Source organism: Vombatus ursinus, unplaced genomic scaffold (assembly GCF_900497805.2).
Source record: "Vombatus ursinus unplaced genomic scaffold, bare-nosed wombat genome assembly UNPS02014172.1, whole genome shotgun sequence".
NCBI classification, from domain to species: Eukaryota; Metazoa; Chordata; class Mammalia; order Diprotodontia; family Vombatidae; genus Vombatus; species Vombatus ursinus.
The window spans coordinates 817,403-837,383 of NW_020953950.1; the positions used below are offsets into that span (position 1 = coordinate 817,403).

At 42.3% G+C, this 19,981-nt stretch overlaps 1 protein-coding gene across 1 annotated transcript in view; it reads right to left on the reverse strand.

Moving 5' to 3' along the window:
* The window catches only part of FHAD1 (forkhead associated phosphopeptide binding domain 1), a 174,400-nt gene that overhangs the window by 123,034 nt on the left and 31,385 nt on the right, over positions 1-19,981 (reverse strand). Inside the window, exons 4-6 of the mRNA XM_027859802.1 lie at positions 11,633-11,864; positions 5,083-5,153; positions 1,418-1,819 (exon numbers count right to left, since the gene is read on the reverse strand). Of these exons, the coding sequence (XP_027715603.1) occupies positions 1,418-1,819; positions 5,083-5,153; positions 11,633-11,864 (705 nt within the window). The remainder of the gene's footprint in view (positions 1-1,417; positions 1,820-5,082; positions 5,154-11,632; positions 11,865-19,981) is intronic.

The following is a 19,981-nucleotide window of genomic DNA, read 5'->3' on the forward strand; positions in this document are numbered from 1 at the left end:
TTTTGGTGCCATCTGCAAATTGAATGAGTGTGCCATCTGTGCCTTTGTCCAAATCATGGATAACAATGTTAGACAGCACAGGGCCATACACAGATCTCTGGGACACTCCACTGGAGAGCTCTTGCCAAGTTGATATTGAATCCAATAACTATTTCTTTGAGTCCAAGCATTCAACCAGTTCCAAATCCATGTCATGGTATTATCACCCAATCTCCATCTCTCCAAATTTCCCACAAAAATAGTATGAGATGCTTTATCAGATTTTGCTAAAAATTGAACTAATCTATATCTACAGCCTTTACTTGATTTGCCACTTTAGTAACCCTGTTACTTAATCACTTAATGCTATTTGCTTCAGTTTCCTCATCTGTAAATGGAAATGATGTTAGTCTACCATAACCAGTCATTGATGAAGGCAAGTGGCTCTTTGTAACTATGTATTCCTTGTCTAAATATTCATTAAGTAATCATTTAATGATTTGTTCTAGAATTTCCCTAGGAATGAAAGTCATGCTGGCTGGTCCACCAGCCACCATAAATAGTGCTCTCTTCCTTCCTGGAGAAGGACAACACATGACCTTCTCTGATCTTGAAATATTTCTGTCCACTGAGGAGTCAGGAGGACCTGAGTTCAAATACTAGCTCTGTGACCCTGGGCAAGTCACTTTACCCAGTTCACCTCAGTTTCCTCATCTGTCAAATGACAGTCACAACTACAAGTCCTATCAGTACCTGAGGATGTAATTTATTTGGAAAAGATGACCTGAATTCATCAAGGGTGAGTAGGAACTTCCTGGCTCTCTCCTTACTTAGCTTGGGTATCATCAACTCCTCATTGACCATTTTTGTTCCATCATTTCTGGCAAACCACTCTAGCAGCTCTGACAAGAAAACCCCAAGTGGGGTCACCAAGAGTTGGACATGACTGAAAAATGACTGAACAAGGACAATAATGTCAAACATGCTGGCCACATGTGGCCCATGGCATTTTGGCGTAAGGTCTGGGATGTAACTGGGAACTAGTTAACAAAATAAATAAAAATACAATATGGACATAGATGATTTTACTATGTGGTTTTCTAATTCCCTCGATGTCTGCAGGGCTCCTCATATATGATCTAGTAGACCCTCTTCTATTTGAGTTTGGTATCACTGGACTAGATGGTCTCCTTAAGGCCTCTTCCAGCTCTCTATTTATGCTCCAAAGGAAAGGGATGAAGCAAGCACTTGGGGGAGGGGTAGGAAAGATAGCCAGTTCTCATCTAAATTACCTAATAATTGTGAGTTTTGATGGAATTAAGTTATTTGGCCTCAACACTCTGCTTTGCTTTCACTATGGAGACATCACTGTACATCTGGACTTAAAAACAAACAAACACCACCCAATCCTCTACGTTTTGCCATCCTTATGAAATACCTGGTCTTTCAAGGATTGAATCTCAGACTTTTTGTCATCAATGTCCTGATCCAGCAGCTCTAGCTTCCGACCCATCTCGATGTTACTCTGGCCGGGGGCCGTCTGGACTAACATCAGCCTCTGAGACATGGTAGCCACTTCATTTTGGAGATTGGCGATCACGGCGTCTTTGTGTTTGGATTCCATCTCAATGCCCGAGAGGCGGTTGACTTCCTGTCCCAGGTGCTGAATGATGTCATCTTGGGTGTTGAGTTCATTGGCAATGGTGACCAGATGAGTCTGCTCCAGGTATGGGATGCTGATGCGATGGGACTGATCCAGGTGTGAGATATTGATGACGTGGGACTGCTCCAGATGGGGCATATTGACCAGGTGGGACTCATTCAGGTGCATAACTCGGCCCTAAAGAGGTTTTCATAAAGTTAAAAGGGTCAGAGAAGATTTGATTTACTCTTTGCTTTCAAGGTTTAATCTATGGATGTGATGACAGCAACAGGGCCTGGAGTCAGAAAGACCTGAGTTCAAATCTGGCCTCAGACATTTACTATGTGACGCTGGGCAAGTCACTTAACCTCTGTTTGTCTCAATTTCCTCAACTGTGAAATGGAAATAATAATAATACTGGCCTCTCATGGCTGTCACAAAGATCAAATTTAATAATTGTAAAATGCTTAGCACAGTGTCTGGCACATAGTAAGTGCTATATAAATGTTAACTATTATTATTATTATTAAACCAAATATTTATTAAGCAACTATTATGGGCAAGGAATATCCCTCTGCCAGGCCATACTGCTTCTCCCATTGATGAGTTCATCTTGAGGACTCCATTTTGGGGAGAGGCCCAGGCTGGCCAGCCTTTATTCCCATCCTGGCTTTTTGGACTTCAAAACTATGACCTCCCCCAACTACCTTTTCAGCTTTTTTTTGTGTATGCTCCCTGTTAGAATCTAAGCTCCTTGAGGGCAGGGACTGTCTTTCCTTTTGCTTGTATTTGTGCCTCCCTCCTGTTATCTATGTTGAATTTTTATTTATTTTGTTAAACATTTACAGTTTAATCTGGTTTCCAGAGCATGGGAGTTTTGCAGGCCCATGCAAGACCTTTGGTAGTGGATAGCCTAGAGGATTGAGAGAACAAAATGAGGGAAATCAGTTAGTAGGCTATTGTAGGGTGAATCCAAGCGAGATGATGATGGATGATAGTAGTGTGAGCACACTGGAGGGGAGGTACCTAAGAAATGCTGTAGAGTAGAAGCAAAACAACTCAGTAACTGATTCAGTATGGGGGGTGAGGTTGGGAACCTGCAGGAAATTAAGAAAAGGGTGAGCACAATGCCTGCAGGGCATACAGTAAGTGCTTAATAAATGCTTGTTACCTCATGAGGCTAGGCACTGAAACGAAGACAAGAATGTAATAATAATATTATAATAACCAATATTTACATAGTTTGCAGAGCATGTTATATACATTATTATCTCATTTTATTCTCTCCTTAGTACTCAATCTTTTTTTTTCAGTCATTTTTCTTGAGAGAGATACTGGAGTAGTTTGCCATTTCCTTCTCCAGTTCATTTGACAGATGAGGAAACTGAGGCAAACAGGGTAGAGTGACTTGTCCAGGGTCATATAGTTAGTATCTAAGGCTGGATTTGAACTCAGGTCTTCCTGACTCCAGGCCCATCACTCTATCCACTGTGTCACCTAATAGTAACATTTATATAGCACCTACTGTGTACCAGGCATGATGTTAAGTGCTTTATAATTATTATCTCATTTGATCCTCCCAACAACCCTGGGAAGAAGGTGCCATTATTATTCCCATTTTACAGTTGAGGAAACTGAGGCAGACAGAAGAGTTTTGCTTTTTTTTTTTTTTTGGTTTTCACTGACTTGCCCATGATCACACAGCTAGTAAGTATCCGAGGCTGGATTTGAACTCGGGTCATCCTGACTCCTGGCCCAGAGCTCCATCCACTGTGCCATCTAGTTGCTAAATTGTGTGGCAGAAAGAGCCCTGAGCTTGTCCTGTTTGAATTCTGGAGTGAATTTAGGCAAATCACTTCCCTAGGTAGGTGGGAGGCATATAGAGTATAGAGACTGATTTGGAATCAGAAAGACTTGAGTTCAAATCACCTGTATGACCTTGGGCAAAGTCATTTAACTGCTGCCCACTTCCATTTTCTCATCTGTAAAACTGTGATGATAATACCACCTCCTTCTCAGCGTTATTATGAGCATCACATGAGATCATGTCTGTGAAGTGCTTTATTAGTTGTTATCATCATCATCACCATCATCTCTCTGAACCTCTGTTCCATCATCTGTTAAATGAGACACTTGGGCTAGCTGGCCTCTAAAATGCCTTTGAGCTCACAAGTCTGTGCTCCTATGCCCCAAAGCCCCTTAGTTTCACTGCTGTTCATTTCTAATGTCACTGCCTTGGGAGGGGATGGAAGAGGTAAAGGCTCTTCTGCTCCTTAGCCCTCACGTTTGGGATGGATGGCTTTCTTCTACGTGTCCCTCCACCACAGTGAATTTTCTGACTCTCATGATCTATCACAGTGATAGGAGAAGCATTGGGGCACAATCCATTTAGGTTTGACCCATTAGGATAATTAGGAAAAATTATCGGCACACAACATCATCACGGAACGCAGCCTGACACATCCAGCTTCTTGGTTTCACCTCCCAAGCATTTGACTTGTCCCTTTCAAGTCCCAATCCTTGAGTATAGCAAGGTTTTTTCTGGTCTCTTTTCTAGGTGCAATCCCCAGGACTAAGATGTTTTCTAGTTATGAAAGTCTATGATCCTAAATCTTCCCCTTTCACAGTCCCTAAAGCTTTGTACTAAAAGTATTAGCCTTCCCCCACAATCGATCTCCAAATGACCCTTCCTAAACTCACTTCAAATTATTCTCATTATAAATAAATGACTGACTGAATAAATAGATTATTCTTGTTCATGCCTTTAAGATTTTTCTCATTCATGCATTTCATGTTCCAGCCGAACTACTAGCTCTTAGAAATGGCATTTGAAGGGGCAGCTAGGTGGCGCAGTGGATAAAACTCCAGCTTTGGAGTCAGGGGGACCTGAGTTCAAAACTGACCTCAGACACTTGACACTTACTAGCTATGTGACCCTGAGCAAGTCACTTAACCCCGATTGCCTCACTTAAAAAGAAAAGCAAAAACAAAAAATCATATTGAGCCTCAATCTGCCTTTTTGCAACCTCTCAGTCCTCCTATACCCCAGTGTTATAACTGACCCCTGTTACTGCTCTATTATCAATATGAAATGAACATTGCTGGGACTTCCTGTTATACCTCTGTCTCTCTTCCTCCCTCCTCTATCCTCTCTCCTTCTCCCTTTCTCCCTACCTCCTTCTTTTCCTCCCTCTCTCCTTCTTTCTTCTTCCTTCCTTCTCTCTCTCCTTCCTTCTCTTGCCTTCCTCTCTCTCCCTCCCTCTCTCTTGCTCTCCTTCCATCTCCCTTCCTCTTTCCCTCCATCTCTCTCTTATTTTCTCTCTCACTGTCATATACATATTGTCTCTTATCTACAGCGAAAAAGGGATATAACTACGATATACCCACTTGGGCAGAGTTGGTCACTTTTTATGAAGCTTCAATCGATCAGCAATTAAGCTCCTTCTAGCAGGAGAGCTCACCTTTTCATGGGGTGCTGTAGATCGGTGATCCAGGTCATCAGATGACCAGATTGGCTCTCTAGCTGTCCAGACTGATGCACGACAATTCATAAAGGACAAACAAAAGTGTTGTGAGTTTTTGCATCATCCATCCATCCATTTATCAATTACAAGCATTTATTAAGCCCTTACTATGTTCCAGGCATCATTCTAGGTGTTAGAGATAGAAATACAAAGAACCTCTCACCTCTCTCCTGACATCTAAAACCATATCACTAACTGCCTGCTGGATGTCTCTGCTTAAATGTGTGTTCCGTGGACATCTCCAACTTGACATGGAGATACAGTGAGGTATGAAGGAAAGAGTATTGGATTCGGAATTATCAAACTCGAAAAGAAGTATGACAAGTGGATAGGACACCTGACTTAAAGCCGGGATGTCCTGAATTCAAATCCTACCTCACATACTGAGGTCTGGGGCCACTGGCAAGCCACTTCATTTCTCTATGTTTCTATTTTCTCATTTGTGAAATGAGAAGTTTGCACTCAGTGGTCTTTAAGGTCCCTTTCAGCTCTTAACTTATGATATTATGATCTTAGGTCTAAACATAGCTCATTCTCTTCCCTGAAAAATATGACCCTTTTCCTAATTTCTTACAGGTTCCCAACCTCAGAATTATCCTGGATCATCTAATCAGTTGCCAAGTCCTGTTGATTCTGCTTTCCCTCTCCTCTTGGGCACTTTCCCTTCTCTCCGCTCCTTCCCTTTGCCATCACCTATCTTTCTCTAGTGTGAAGTATTACAATAGCCTCCTAATTGATTTCCCTTACTTTATTTTCTCCAAGCCATTCTCTACCAGCAGTGTCAAACTTATAAGTCCTGCAAAATTCCCATGCTCTGCAATCAGGTGAAAGTGTAAATGTTTAACAAAATAAATAAAAATACAACATCTGTTGTTGTTGTTCAGTTGCGTCCTTTTTGGAGCTTTCTTGGCAAAGATACTGGAGTGGTTTACCATTTCCTTCTTCAGCTCATTTGACAGATGAGGAAACTGAGGCAAACAGGGTAAAGTGACTTGCCCAGGGTCACACAGCTAGTGAGTGTCTGAAGCTGGATTTGAACTTAGGAAGATTGAGTCTTCCTGACTTTAGGCCCAGCACTCTATTTACTGTGTCACCTACTGCCCCTCAAAATACAACATATATAATGCTAATTTGTGGTTTTCTAAGTCCATATGCAGCCTCTCATCTCAAAAATGAAGACTTGATAGATGGTCTTCAAAGTCCCTTTCAATTTAAGTATTCTCAGTTTTAAGGGTCCTCCTAGCTCTGACATTCTAGGTTCCAAGGGCCCTTCCAGCTGACACTCTGGGTTCTAAAGGACTTTCCAACTCTGACATTTTCTGTTCTAAGGACCCTCCCAGCTCTGAAATCCTATGATCAGAAGAGGAGCCATATGTAGATGTGACATAGTCAGCCGGGAAGCACGTTTTCTTCCTGGAGCACGAATCCATAGCTTGCCAAGCCTTCTCAAGGCCGCCCACCCCAACCCACTTCTGATGACTCACATGGGATCAAATGATACCACCAGAAAAAACCTGGAAATATCTCTAGTATCTGTAAATTCCCAGGCAGGAAACTAAGACACTTGGGAGAATAGATGTTTTCATTTTTCCTTTAAGTTAAAGGTTGAGACTTTGGATAGGAAATGAGACTATAGGGAGTGAGCAGCAGGCTAAGTAGATGGAGTTGAGAACAGGATTTGAGTTTATGAAGTGTAGCATAGGAAACAGGCATGATGAACTTCTTGCTAGAGATGGAGTATGTTTCCTAAGGTTTATGCAAGAATATCTTTGCCCAAAGACTCCCTGACTTACTTGGGGACCCTTAAAATGAAAAGGGATGGAAGGGAGGAAAAGGGCCTAGCTAGCTTGAACCAGTGACTAAGGAAGATATTAGTGATGGCAAAAAGGAGCACTCTAGTGGAGGAGAAGCCCTATAACTGAAAGGAGAAAGGAACTAAGGGAACAACGCTTAAGGCCAGAGCCTAAGTAGCAAATTGGATCAAGCACCATAAAAGGGTTAGGGCCTAGGAGGGAGGAGACAAGAGTCTGGGAGAGCTCCTGGAGAGCTCCATTCTAGTGGGGGGAGACAGGGAAGGGCTGAGTCAAGGAGGAGATGGGAACACCTCTGAATTCTACCTTGGACACTAGCCTTCAATCTCCTTATCACGGAATGTAGTGTTTGAAGGGACCTAGGCAGCCATTTTGTTTAACTCATGCCAGAACAGTCTTTCCTGAGAGCTCCTGACTCACGCAGGCTACCTCCATCCAGAAAGGTCATACTAGGAGAAGATTAACCCAATCCCCAGAGAGTCTTGCCCATGGCAACCTGCCACAGTTGGTGACTGGACCCCCTAACTCCCACGAAGAGGTGGTGGGAGGGCAAGGGAAGTCGAGGGAAGGTGACAAACTAGGAGGGGTGGTGACAGGGGGCCCGGGATGGCATAGGACTATTTCATATCAAGATCATTTGAAAAGACTGGGAATGTTTAGCTTGGAGAAGAGAAGACTGGAAGGAGAAGGGGAATGGTAGTTCTCTTCAGATGAGAAGTACCTAAAATGAAATGGATCACGTTGAGAAGGGAAAAGTGACATTCCTCTCCCTGGAAGAGGCTCCTGTGTGTGGTCAGTGCATTGTTGTGAGGATTATTTTGGGGGTATAGATCAAACATTATGGATACTGAGGTTTCTTCAAACTCTGCAATTCTGTTATTCTGTCATTGTCCTTGAACATATGACAATGTATATCCTGGAACATCTTTGATGTCTCTGAAGCAATCTGTATGGGGGACCTACTGTGATGGGCAGGGAGCCACGATTGGGCCCAGGAAAAGAAGCAGGATCGTGGCAATCTTCCCCTGCAGGGAATGAGGAAAATAGACCCCTCTAAATATCATCTCTCTAAGACAAAGCACAGATCACCTTACTTCCCCTCCTAGCATCGCCCTGCTCTTGGCCTCATTTCTATGTCTTGTATGCCCAGAGAGTGAGAAATAATTAAGGTAAACTTGAAATGTTAATATGAGGAAAAAATACTTCCTTGCAGGTACCACTGGGACTTGGTGGGTAGAATTTGGAACTGGAAAAGGTCAGCAGAAGGGAATATCTTGTTCAAATGAAATAAATCAGAAGGTAGCATTGTTTGCCAAAATAAAATATAACTGAAAATCCATGGATCTGAGGGTTGAGGTAGAGTGGGGAACATTTAGTGAGAGAGAGGGATAAAGAAAAAGAAATAATATTGTTGTGAAAATACCAGGTCTAATTGAGCTTATGGATGATGCTTTTCTCTTAAAGCTCAGGAAATTGACACAAGGAAACAGAGATCACTGAGGGAGGACTTCAACTATCCATCCAGGTACTGGAGATTCCATTAAAAGGTGAGTGGATTTCAAGTGAATTTTTGACTTGCCTTAAAGAAAATTTCACCTCTTAGAAGGTTGAGAAAATAAAGGGAACCACTACTTAACTCTCCATTCTTTTTGACCAATCAGGGAAGAACATGTGGAGTGAAAATGTCAGGAACTGAGAGAAAGTGACCATGTCATCTCTCAGTTCCTAATGCTCAGGAATGAACGGCACACTATGTGCATAGCCAAGTGTGTATCACTCTCAAGTCAAGGGATCCCTTAATTGCTTTTAATGAGTTCCAACAATAACCTTGACAAATCTCATCCCAAGATCCTGAAATAACTTAGTCAACAAGCATTTATTAAGCACCTACTATGTGCCAGGTGCTATGCTAAGAACCAGGGATACAAGAAAAAAGGCAAAAGACAGCCTTTGCCCTTGAGGACCTCCCAGTGGGCTGAAGTAGACAACCATTAGAGTCCCTCCCAACCCCAAAATTCTGTGATCTTGGATTTTCTACTCTGTGTCAATGAGCTTCTCGAAGTCTCTCATTTTAGCAGGCACTTACTAAGTATTTGTTGAAATGAGCTGTACTTTATCTTTGTAATCCCAAATGCTAGCACAGAGATTTCCATGTAGTGGACATTTAATAAAAGTTTCCTAGATTGAATTGAATACTATCACTGAAATGAATTTGAGGAATCTGAAAAATCATGAAGAATGAGAAGTTGGATGCCTAGAAATTAGCCAAGGCTATTATGTGGAAGAGAGATTAGACTAATTCCATGTTCCTCCAAAGGGAAAAGAAAAGGAGTCAATGGGCAGAGGTCAAGGAAGCAGATTTTGGTACAATGCAAGAAAGAAGACTCTAAGAGCCAGAGCTATCCAGCAATGGTGTTGAGCTCCTCATTGTTGGAAGTATGGGAACAGACTCAATAACCATATGTAATTATTCTTCATTATCTCTCATGCTAGACTACAAACTCCATGAAGGCAGGGGATGTATCTTGTCCAGTCTTTCTATCTCCCCCAGCACTTAGCACAGTGTTTTCATACAGAGGGAGATTAATGTTTGTTGAATGAATGCACAACCCAGGGTTCAAGATTGGATCATTTGATACAATTCTCTATATGTTTGCTGATTCTCTCTCTCTCTCTCTCTCTTCCCCCCTTCTCTCCCTCCATCCCCCCTTTCTCTCTCTCATTGGCCCAGAACTACTTATATACACTATCCCAGAAGAAAAATGTCTCCCTTCTACAAAGCTCTCTTGCCAATTCCACCCCAATAAATGACCATTCTTTCCTTTAAATGAGGAGATTCTTAATCAAATGCTCTGGGCTTGAACCCTGGGTTACAAATGAATGAATGAATGGATATTGGAGAGGACATTTCTACATGAAATATGGGCTGGATTGGTTGGCTTTTGAAACTCCTTCCAACTCTAATATCCTGAATGTTTTTGAATATTTGTAAAACCTTCACTCTTCCCTTCATACCAGGACCCCTCTCCTGTTTTCTTGAATGGCATGGCCAGAAGAAGATTTGAATAGACCAAGGATACAATGCAAGACCTTTAAAGGAATTTCCATCAATATCATCTGTCTACATCACAAATGGATAATGCCCCATAATGCTCTTTCTCATCCTGCTTGCTTCCTGATCAATCGGCATCTTCCTTTATCAGTCTATTCCTTTCCTCAATTGTTCCCTCCATGAGCTATTGTTTAGGGCAGTGGGAGGGATCTGAATTCAAGGACAGTTTCAATATTTGTTCCTTTCTTCCTTTCTGCCTCTCTCTCTCCATCTTGACCATGAGGGCAGCCTGCAACATTAGACCTCTGGGGGCTATAAGAATTAAGAGGGGGTGGTGAAACAATGTCTTTAGTCTGATATTCTTCAGGGCCTTTGCCTCCCTTGACCATCTCGAAATAAGGGTTGTACTACCCCCCAAAAGTCAGAATCGGTATGTAGATCAATAGAAGGAATGTCCTTTTGCTAACCAAATAAAGAGAAGAAATTTTGTTCCTTAGTTTACCATGAGCCAAATTGAGAAAAGATATCTATTTATTCCAACATGCCTTTGCCATGAGCCAAGCTGACATTCACATGATCATGGCTCCCTCTGGTGAATAATTCAATTGAAACTCTACCTGAAAATGGTGTAGTTTTTCCTGGCTGCAGAATTTCTTCATCTTCATCTTTTGTTTCATAGTTACTATAAAATGGCAATTGGAAATCGCTTGGCTTAGAGAGTTGTCCTTAAGGGGAAATGTTGGCTGCAATGTCTCTCCAAAAAAATGCTTGCCCACTAATAAAAATGTATGTTGGACATATTTTAATTAAAATGTAAAGTATAGATGATTTTCTTTCCACATCATAATAACTAGGAAAGAAAGTGAGAAGAAAAAGGTATACTTGTATTATATGAACATGGAATGTCAAGGTGGGAAGAGACCTTAGCACAAACCCTAAGAACCCAGAATACCAGAGCTGGGGGTAGGGGGTCCTTAGAACAGGAAATGTCAGAGCTGGAAGGAGACCTTACAACATGGAATGTCACAGCTGGGAGGGACGGTAGAACACAGTCAAGTAACTTATCCCAGCCAGGACTTAGTTCCAACATTGCCAGAACTGACTCAGAACACAAAGTGTTAGAGTATGAAGGGAATTCAGAGCCTAGAATGTCAGAGCTGGGACGGCTTGTGGAATAAGAGTCAGGATTGGGTTCCTTTACAAGATGCCAAGATAAAATATACATTTTGGCCCACATTTGCAGCTTTATCAGTGTGAGCAGGGAAATGCCCACAAGGAAAACTCCCTTGATCAGAGCAGACCTGCCCCTGCTCTGTAATGTACACTTTTATAATACTGCCTGGGGAACTGAGAGGTTGTGTTCACATGTCCACAGTCACAGAGCCAGTGAAGAAGATGTCAGAGGCAGGCCAAGAAACCAGGCTTTCCTAGTTTTGAGGCTGGTTCCCCAATCCATCTATCATTGCAACCTCTTTCCCAAATACAGCAGGTCCCAAAAGTCTTAGTGAAATTTTAAGCTTCAACTGTTTTATACTAAACAAGACTTTTGAGTTACCCTATACAAATTAACAATAAAAATGGCTGTGAATTTCTTCATAGGAAACATGAAAAGTCCATTAGGTACCTTGTTTAACAGGAGATCTGCCAATTGGATCCGATGGAATATTCAGCGTCCTTCTGCCTCCGGCACTGATTGGCCTCTTTTCCACAGGGGGACGAGGTTGTGTGCTTTCCATCAGTCCTTGGGACAAACTTCTGTGAGCACTTATTGGTTGATTATGGAGTACAGGAAGCTGTGTAGCGAATCTGGGGCTCGGGTGTGAGTCCACTGTCCTGGGCCATGATGAGTACTGGCCCTGTGAGGAAGAAGAGAGAAGGGATTATTACAGAACCCAGAGATATTTCCTGTGGTCCCATGGAATTTGTCATACAACAGAAATATGAGACAGCCAGATGGCTTAGTATTTAGAGGGTGGGGCATGGAGTCAGGAAGAACTGAGTTCAAATCAGGCCTCAGACACTTACTAGCTGGCCCTGGGCAAGTCACAACCTCTGTCTGCCTGTTTCATCTGTAAAATGGGGATAATAATGGCCTATTTCCCAGAGTTGTTGTGAAAATCAAATGAGATAATAATTGTAAAGTGCCTAGCACAGTACCTGGAACGTAGCAGGTGCTCTATACATGTTTATCCCCTAATCTTCCCTGATATCCTTTGTTCTTACAGTTGGGAAGACCTTTCTTCAAGTCCTGTTTCTAACTCAACTGTGGGCCCACAGTCAAGTCACTTAGCCTCACTAAGACTCTAAGTTACAGAAGGATTGGTCAGCTGCAGTAGTGAAAGCGTTTTCCAAACTAGGAAGTCCCCATATGGATTTTACATATGGATCACAGATCAGGACCAAAAAATAAAAGTTATTAATAAATATGGAATTGTTGTATGAAAAGTGTTCTACTGATGTCCCAGAAAGGGGAATTCTTATTATTTAGTTGAAGAAGAATTTTTCCCAAGCAAAATTCTCTGTAATTCTCCTACCCACCCATCTGCTATAAATTTTGTACATCAATCCGATGAGGCCTGGCTGTTGCATCATAGCTTTCCTTTTCTTGAAATTCATGTGGAATTTTCTTGAAATCAGACATCTCCATGCTAATCAACTGCAGACACAGTGCTGAGCATTCTTAGTTCAGACTCTCTCAAATAGGGCCTGAACTGTGATAGTGCATTTGAACAATAATGGATTGTGTTGTCTTACGAAATTTGAAAGAGAAATGTAACTAGGGAGGGGCAGTCTAAGTTTTGTCTCAGAGCCCAGAAATTTAGAGGTTGCAAAAAAAAAAATTTAACATAATAGCTACTTCTACAGCATAGAAGATGGAATAATAGCTAATAATAATATGATACTACTACTAATAATAACCTCTCCTTTTTCAGTTGAATTTGTCTTTATTCCTTTTGTAATATTGTCAAGATAGGCACTGTGGCACTGTGGATTGAGAGCAGTGGTACTCTGCAAACTCGCTCTGGAGATCTGGTTGTTAAATTTTCAGTGGTGGCATTTATACCTCAGAAATCAGGGACAAATCAGGGCTTGACTCATTGTTTTGTTGACTGTCTAGACTTAAGAAAGTGATGAAGAAAATGCCAACAATGCAGATAAAACTTAAAAGTGTGTTATGTGCACTTTCATTCTTTTTTTCTGGAGAATCAATTGTTAAACATTTGCCAGCACATTCCTGAAGGAAAGTCAATCTTGGAGTCAAGAAGTCATGGGTTCAAGTTGTGGTTCTGACACAAATGGAGTGTATGACCCTAGACAAGTCACTTACATCTCAGTACCCCAAGCAACCCAATGCTGATTTGCACTGGGAGAAGGAATTTCCTCTGGGAATTCTCTATATCAATGAAATCACAGGTTCAGTTTTTTTTTTTTAAAAGTAGTATTTTCAAATTATGACCTAATAATGCTATTACTAATAGCTAACATTCCTATGTTACTCTAAGGTTTCCAAAGTGCTTTACAAATATCTCATTTGATTCTCACAGCCCTGGGAGGTAGGGGCTATTATCCCCATTTTACAGCTGAGGAAACTTAGGCAGGCAGAGGTTAAGTGACTTGCCCAGGATCACACAGCTAAGGTAGTGTCTGAGGCTGGATTTTATCTCAGGTCTTTCTCACTAAAGGCCCAGAACTCTATCCATAGCAACCACCTTGAAGGGAAGTCATGGGGTAATAATCATAACAACAGCTAACATTTCTAGAGTGCTGAAAAAGGTTTGCAAAATGCTTTACATATATTATTTCATTTCATTCTCACAAAACCATATGAAGATAATAGTGAACTCGGGTCAGAGGCCAGAGAAGTTAGAGCTGGGAGGGTCCTTAGAACCCAGGATGTCAGAGCTGGGAGGACCCTTAGAACACAGGATGTCAGAGCTGGAGGGCCCTTAGAACACAGGATGTCAGAGCTGAGAGGGCCCTTAGAACACAGGATGTCAGAGCTGGGAGGGTCCTTAGAACCCAGGATGTCAGAGCTGGGAGGACCCTTAGAACACAGGATGTCAGAGCTGGAGGGCCCTTAGAACACAGAATGTCTGAGGGGACAGAGTTGGGAGGGGCCTTAGAACAACCATGTACTAAAAAGACATATATAGGATAAATTAGAAACAATCTTGGAAGTCATTAGCATTAAGGATAATTGGAAAAGGTTTCTTGCAGAAAGGGGAATTAAATAAACAAAATGCAAAGGCTGGGAAATTGTTCCTGCCATCAAGCCTGAATCTGACTCTCTGTAGCTTGCAGCAAATGCTTCTAATTATGTCTTTCAGGTCCTAGCAGAACAAATCTGATCCCCTTTCCACATGGTTTTGTTGTTCAGTCATTATGAAATAACCCCATTTAGGGTTTTCTTGACAAAAATACTGGAGTGGTTTACCATTTCCTTCTCCAGCTCATTTTACAGATAAGGAAACTGAGGCAAACAGGGTTAAGTGACTTGCCCAGGGTCACCCAGCTAATAAGTGTCTAAGATGGGATTTGAACTCAGGGAGATGAGTCTTTCTGCCTTTTTTCCATGTGACAGTTCTTTATATACTTGAAGATAGCTATACTTGAATCAGGTGCCCTGGGTTCCAGTCCTGGCTCTGATATTTACTAGCTGTGTGACCCTGGATAAGTTATGTTCTATAAAGGTTCTGTAAAGTAGGGATCATAGTACAAGCAGTTCCAGGGGAAGCCAATTTCTAGGTTACAGAATTGGGGTGGGGGAGGAAAAGAGAGGAGAAAGAGGAAGGAAGTGATGGGGAGAGAGAAGAGAAGAGGGTGGCAGGAGGGAAATGAGAGAGGTGAGGAGGAGAGGGAGAAGCAAGGAGAGGAATGGAAGGAGGGAAGGAACATGAAGAAGGGGGGAGAGGAAAGAGGAAGAGGAGGGAGGAGGAGGAAGAAAAAGAATCAATATTAGATGACTCGGCTTGATCAGTATCCAGACCATCTCTTTCTCATTCCTCATTTCCTCTGCAGCCATTTCACTGAGTTTTAGTTCCTTACAGCAGAGAAGAAGCAGAGAGAGGCGTGGGCACCCAAAGGGTCAATTCTGCATGCCCAGGGGCTGTGCCAACAGCTTGATTCAAACAGCTCTGGTCAAAGTTTGGTAAAGGTTGAAAGTCAGAGCCGGGCTAAGGATTGTTGACCATCTGTGCACTTCCTTTCCAGGCTTCCTCCACTTCCATTAGCATACCTAGCTGAGAGGTGGTCAGAGAGAGCTGTGACCTTCTCCAATCACTAGGCAGAGAAGCTGGTGCTGATGCTGATGCTGATGCTGACATCCTCCTCTGGGTCCCCCCCACCCCAGCCACACCCCCTCTCAAAAATGCAATGGGTTGCATGCTGTTATGGAAAGGAGACAGGCTGGTAAGTCCAGAGAGCAGAAGATCCTGCTCTCAGGTGAAACACAAACATACAAATTGGGCCAAATTTGTGGTGCATGTTCGATCTGGAGTTTTGCCTCAAAAGCTGAGTTTGTGTCGGGGGAGAAGAAAAGGACAGGCCATTGCATGGTGGGGATGGTGTTAGCATGGCAGTAGGGAGCTCCAGCAGCCCCTGGCCCTGGCTCTGCCACCAACCAGCTGGGCAACCTTAGCTCCTCTGGGGGCCTTCTCAACTTTCTCTTAAATTAAAAGGAAAGGGTTAGACTAGACCAGGCATTCTTAACCTGGAGACCCAAGGGACAGATTTTAGGGGCTCCATGAAGTTGGAGGGGAAAAAGGTACTGCCCTAACTTCCATTTGAAATGTAGCATTTTCTGCTATCCACATCCAGAGACAGAATTGTGGAATCTGAATGCAGATGGAAGCATACTGTTTTCTCTTTCTTTTTTTGTTTTTGTTTTTTTCTTTTTCGTGGTTTTTCCTTTTTGTTCTGATTCTTTTTTCACAACATGACTAATGTGGAAATATGTTTAATATGATTGTACATGTATAGCCTGTATCAGATTGCATGCCATCTTGGGGAAGAGGGAGGAGAGAGGAGAAACAATTTGGAACTCAAAATCTTATAAAAGTGAATGTTGAAAACTAAAAAGACATAAATTAATTTTAAAATGTAGCATTTTCTTCAATTATTTAAAAACATTGTTCTGAGAAGGAGTCCATGGGCTTCCCCAGAATGCCAAAGGGGTCCAGGACACAAAAGACATGACAACCCCCTGGGCTAGACTATCTCCTAGTTCTGATGTTCTATGTTCCAAATAAGTAAACAAGCAAAATAGATACAATGAAATAATACTTGTAAAGTGCTTTGGAAACGTTGAAGCACTATATAAATGTTATTATTACTATTAATGTCCTTCCAGGTTTGATTGTATTCTAAGGACTTTCAAACTCTGATGTTCTATGATTCTATTAACTTCATATAAAAGACCAAAGTACTTAAAAAAAAACATTTCTCTGGGAAGCCCTGGTTGTCTCTCAAGAACATAGGCACTTGATTTAGTCGATTGGCTGCATAATTTATGAATTGATGTGAATTAGATGGTAGTACAATTAAATTATAGGAGCAGCTAGGTGATGAAGTGGATAGAGTGCTGGGCCTGGAGTCAGGAAGACTCATCTTCCTGAGTTCAAATCTGGCTTTAGACACTTACTAGCTGTGTGACCCTTAATCCTGTCTGCCTCAGTTCCCTCCTCTGTAAAATGAACTGGAGAAGGAAATGGCAAACCACTCCAGTATCTCTGCCAAGAAAACTCCAAACGGGGTCACAGAGAGTCAGAAAAGACTGAAACAACTGAACAACAGCATTAACAAAACAGATGGCAAATGGTGCAAACCAAGGATGACAGAGTCAAGATTTCCCAAATACCTTGATAGACTGGATCTCCCAAGATGCAATTTAATGGGGTAAATGTGGCCTTACACCTGGATTTCAAACTTTAAAAGTACAAGATGGGGGTCAAAGGGATAAGGATGGGCAGCAGCCAGTCTGAGCATGATCTGGAGATTTTAATGAACTCCAAGATTAAAATGAACCAATCGTGTGATATGGCGGCCCAAAGAGCTAATATGTTCTCAAACTGCATTAAGAGAGTCTCAGCTTTCAGGAAGTGGGAAGCAAGAGTCCCTCTGTCCTGTCCTCTTCAGACCTTGTCTAAAACACTGTTTTTAGTTAGTTCTCAGCACCACAACTGAGAAAGGCCACTAATGAGCTAGAGCACTTCCAACGGAGGGCAATAGGAAGGTGAGAGGTCCGTGTCATATAAGGGTCTTCTGACTATTACTACCACCACCCCCACCCCCACCACCACTACTATTATTACAATAACAACTACTACTACTACCACCACCACCACCACTACTACTACTACTAGCACTATTACTGATAATAACGATAATAAAAATAGCTAGCAATTATATAAGTGGAAGAGGGCCTAGGTTTGTTTTGTATGGGGTCCTAGCAGGCAGACATAGAAAGAAGGGAGAAGTCACAAAGAGTGTTAGAATTGATCTTAGGAAAAACTTTCTAAAAATTAAAGCTGGTTACCTTGAGATGTGATGGGTCCTCTTTGTTGAAGACCTTTAAGCAAAGGCTAGATGTGCCTTAATCAGTACATTCTGAAGGGTACTCCTTTTCTGTTTGGGTTGGATTCCACTGCTGCTGAAGCCCTTCCAACTATGAAATTCTGTGACTGATTCAGCCTCTCATCTCTACTTTAGCTCATTGTCTTTGGTTTCTGCCATAGCCAACAGCAGCATGTGGGGCTGCCAGCCACCTATGTTTTCTTTCCCAGCACTGCTTCTGACTCTCTTGACACCCTGCACCGTCCCCAACAACTCTCCCCACCCTGCTTTTCAGTTCCCTGATCTTGTATTGTCTTCCCCCATTAGATAATATTTGTAAAACATTCAGCATAGTGCCTGGCACACAGTAGGCACATTCCCTTCCTGTTAGAATGTAAGCTCCTTGAGGGCAGGGACTTTCTTTTTCCTTGTATTTGTATCTCCAGTTCTTAGCACAGTGTCTGGCACCTAGTGGGCACTTATTAAATACTTATTCCCTTCGCATTAGAATGTAAGCTTCCTGAAGGCAGAGACTGTTTCTCTTTTTGCTTGTGTGGCACATAGTAGGCACTTAATAAATGTCTCTTAACTTGTTGACTGAATTGGTTGCCATGGATTTGTGATCTTGTTTACATAACAGCTCCTCTGCCCCTTCCTTTGGTGGCCTCTGTTTTGCTGTGGTTCCATTTATTTATTTATGTTTCCCAATTATTTTTAAAAGAGAGGAATGTGGAAAAAAAAGAGAGAGGAATGTGATTCATATGTTGCTGTAATCATTATGTTTACACCAAGAGCCTCCTAAAGGGAGGTCGGCAGCAACTAATGAAGCTTGTTCTCCTGCGACTTCCTTCTCGGAAAGTTCACAAAGCATTTAAAACAACAATTGCAAGTTTACAGCAAACATCATTTCTTACATTTCCCAGGTCTGAGAGAAAGACAGAATGTTTTAGCCTCGTGCAGTGACTGCTTCTAGGCCGACAAAGCTGAAATCAACGAGAAGAGACTCCATGTCCCCATGGGTTCTCCCCCTGCCATCTTGACTGTTAGAAGGTTGTTTTGTCTTTTTTTTTTTTTTTGCCAAGCAAATGCTTTTGCGAGAAAAAAAAAACTTGAGTTTTCTTATCTGGGCAAATCTGCTTGCAAAGGCTCCCTTCCTACTAGGTGGATGGAGATGGTTTGGGAGATTTTCTACCCAAAGGAAGATTCAATAGAGGTCCACCACCAGTGGACCAGTTGTGGGCACCCACATGTTAGGAAAGATATGGACAGCCTGGAGCCTATCCAAAGAGGGTAACCAAGATGGGGAGATCATGTCATGAGAGTCCTGGTTGAAGGAACTGGGTATTTTTAACTTGGAGAAGAGGACTGTGGGACACCCAACAAGATGGTGAGGTTTAACATTTTTATTAATGACTTAAATGAAGATGGGATGGCATGATCATCAAGGTTGAAGATGACACAAAACTAGGATGGGTGACTAATATATTGGATGGTATTGGATTGGGCAGGTGGAAGAGGGACATATGATGGCTGATGTCAAGCTGTAGTAGGGGGTCAATTTGCTCTACCTGATCCCTGAAGACAGACCTAGAAGCAGGTTTGGAGAGGGGTGGGTGGGAGAAGGTGCAGGATCATTTTTCAACTTGTTCCAAAGTGGAAATGGTTGCTTGAGGAAGGCTTCACTTGAGGTCTTTAGGAAACTAATAAATGTCACACCACCTTGGGGGATATCAAACAGGAAATTCCTGCTTAGGGAGAGGTTTGACTGACACGGAAGTTCCTGCCATCCTTGAAATTCTGTAATTCTTTGCTTCCTTGTCTATAGCAACATTTGCAGAAAATATCTGGCTTGCCTAATATCCCCCTCCCCCTGCCCCGAAATCCCCAAACAAATGTATCATCACTTTGTCTTAAAAAAAAATAGTTTACATTTGAGAAATATCTTTTGGGAAGTGGGGGGGGGTGGGGCAAGGAGAGGCAGGTGCAAACCTTCGGGCCCTTGAAATGGACCCAGATGAGGTTTTCCCCGAAAGTGGTATTCTATAGGAAAATGCTTCATCCTTAAGGCAGGAACAGAAAGAGAAGGCCAAGGGCTGACTGTCCCAATACCCTGTCCTTAGAAATGAACACAGGAACACTCTCAGGGAGAGAACAACACACATGTTGCAGATTTGCTACTAGACTGTGGTTTCAAGCACCTCCAGCATTTATTTAGCCCAGTGCTTGGTAAATACTAAGTGCTTAATAAATGCTTGTTGACTGGACCTCCCGGTGAGGAAACTCCCTCTATCAGTGCAGATCAACACCTGTGTTAAATAGTTTTAAGCTTTGAGCACTAGGGAGTTAAGCTATCACCTAGCCAGTATGTGTCAGAGGTTTACACACACACACACACACACACACACACACACACACACACACA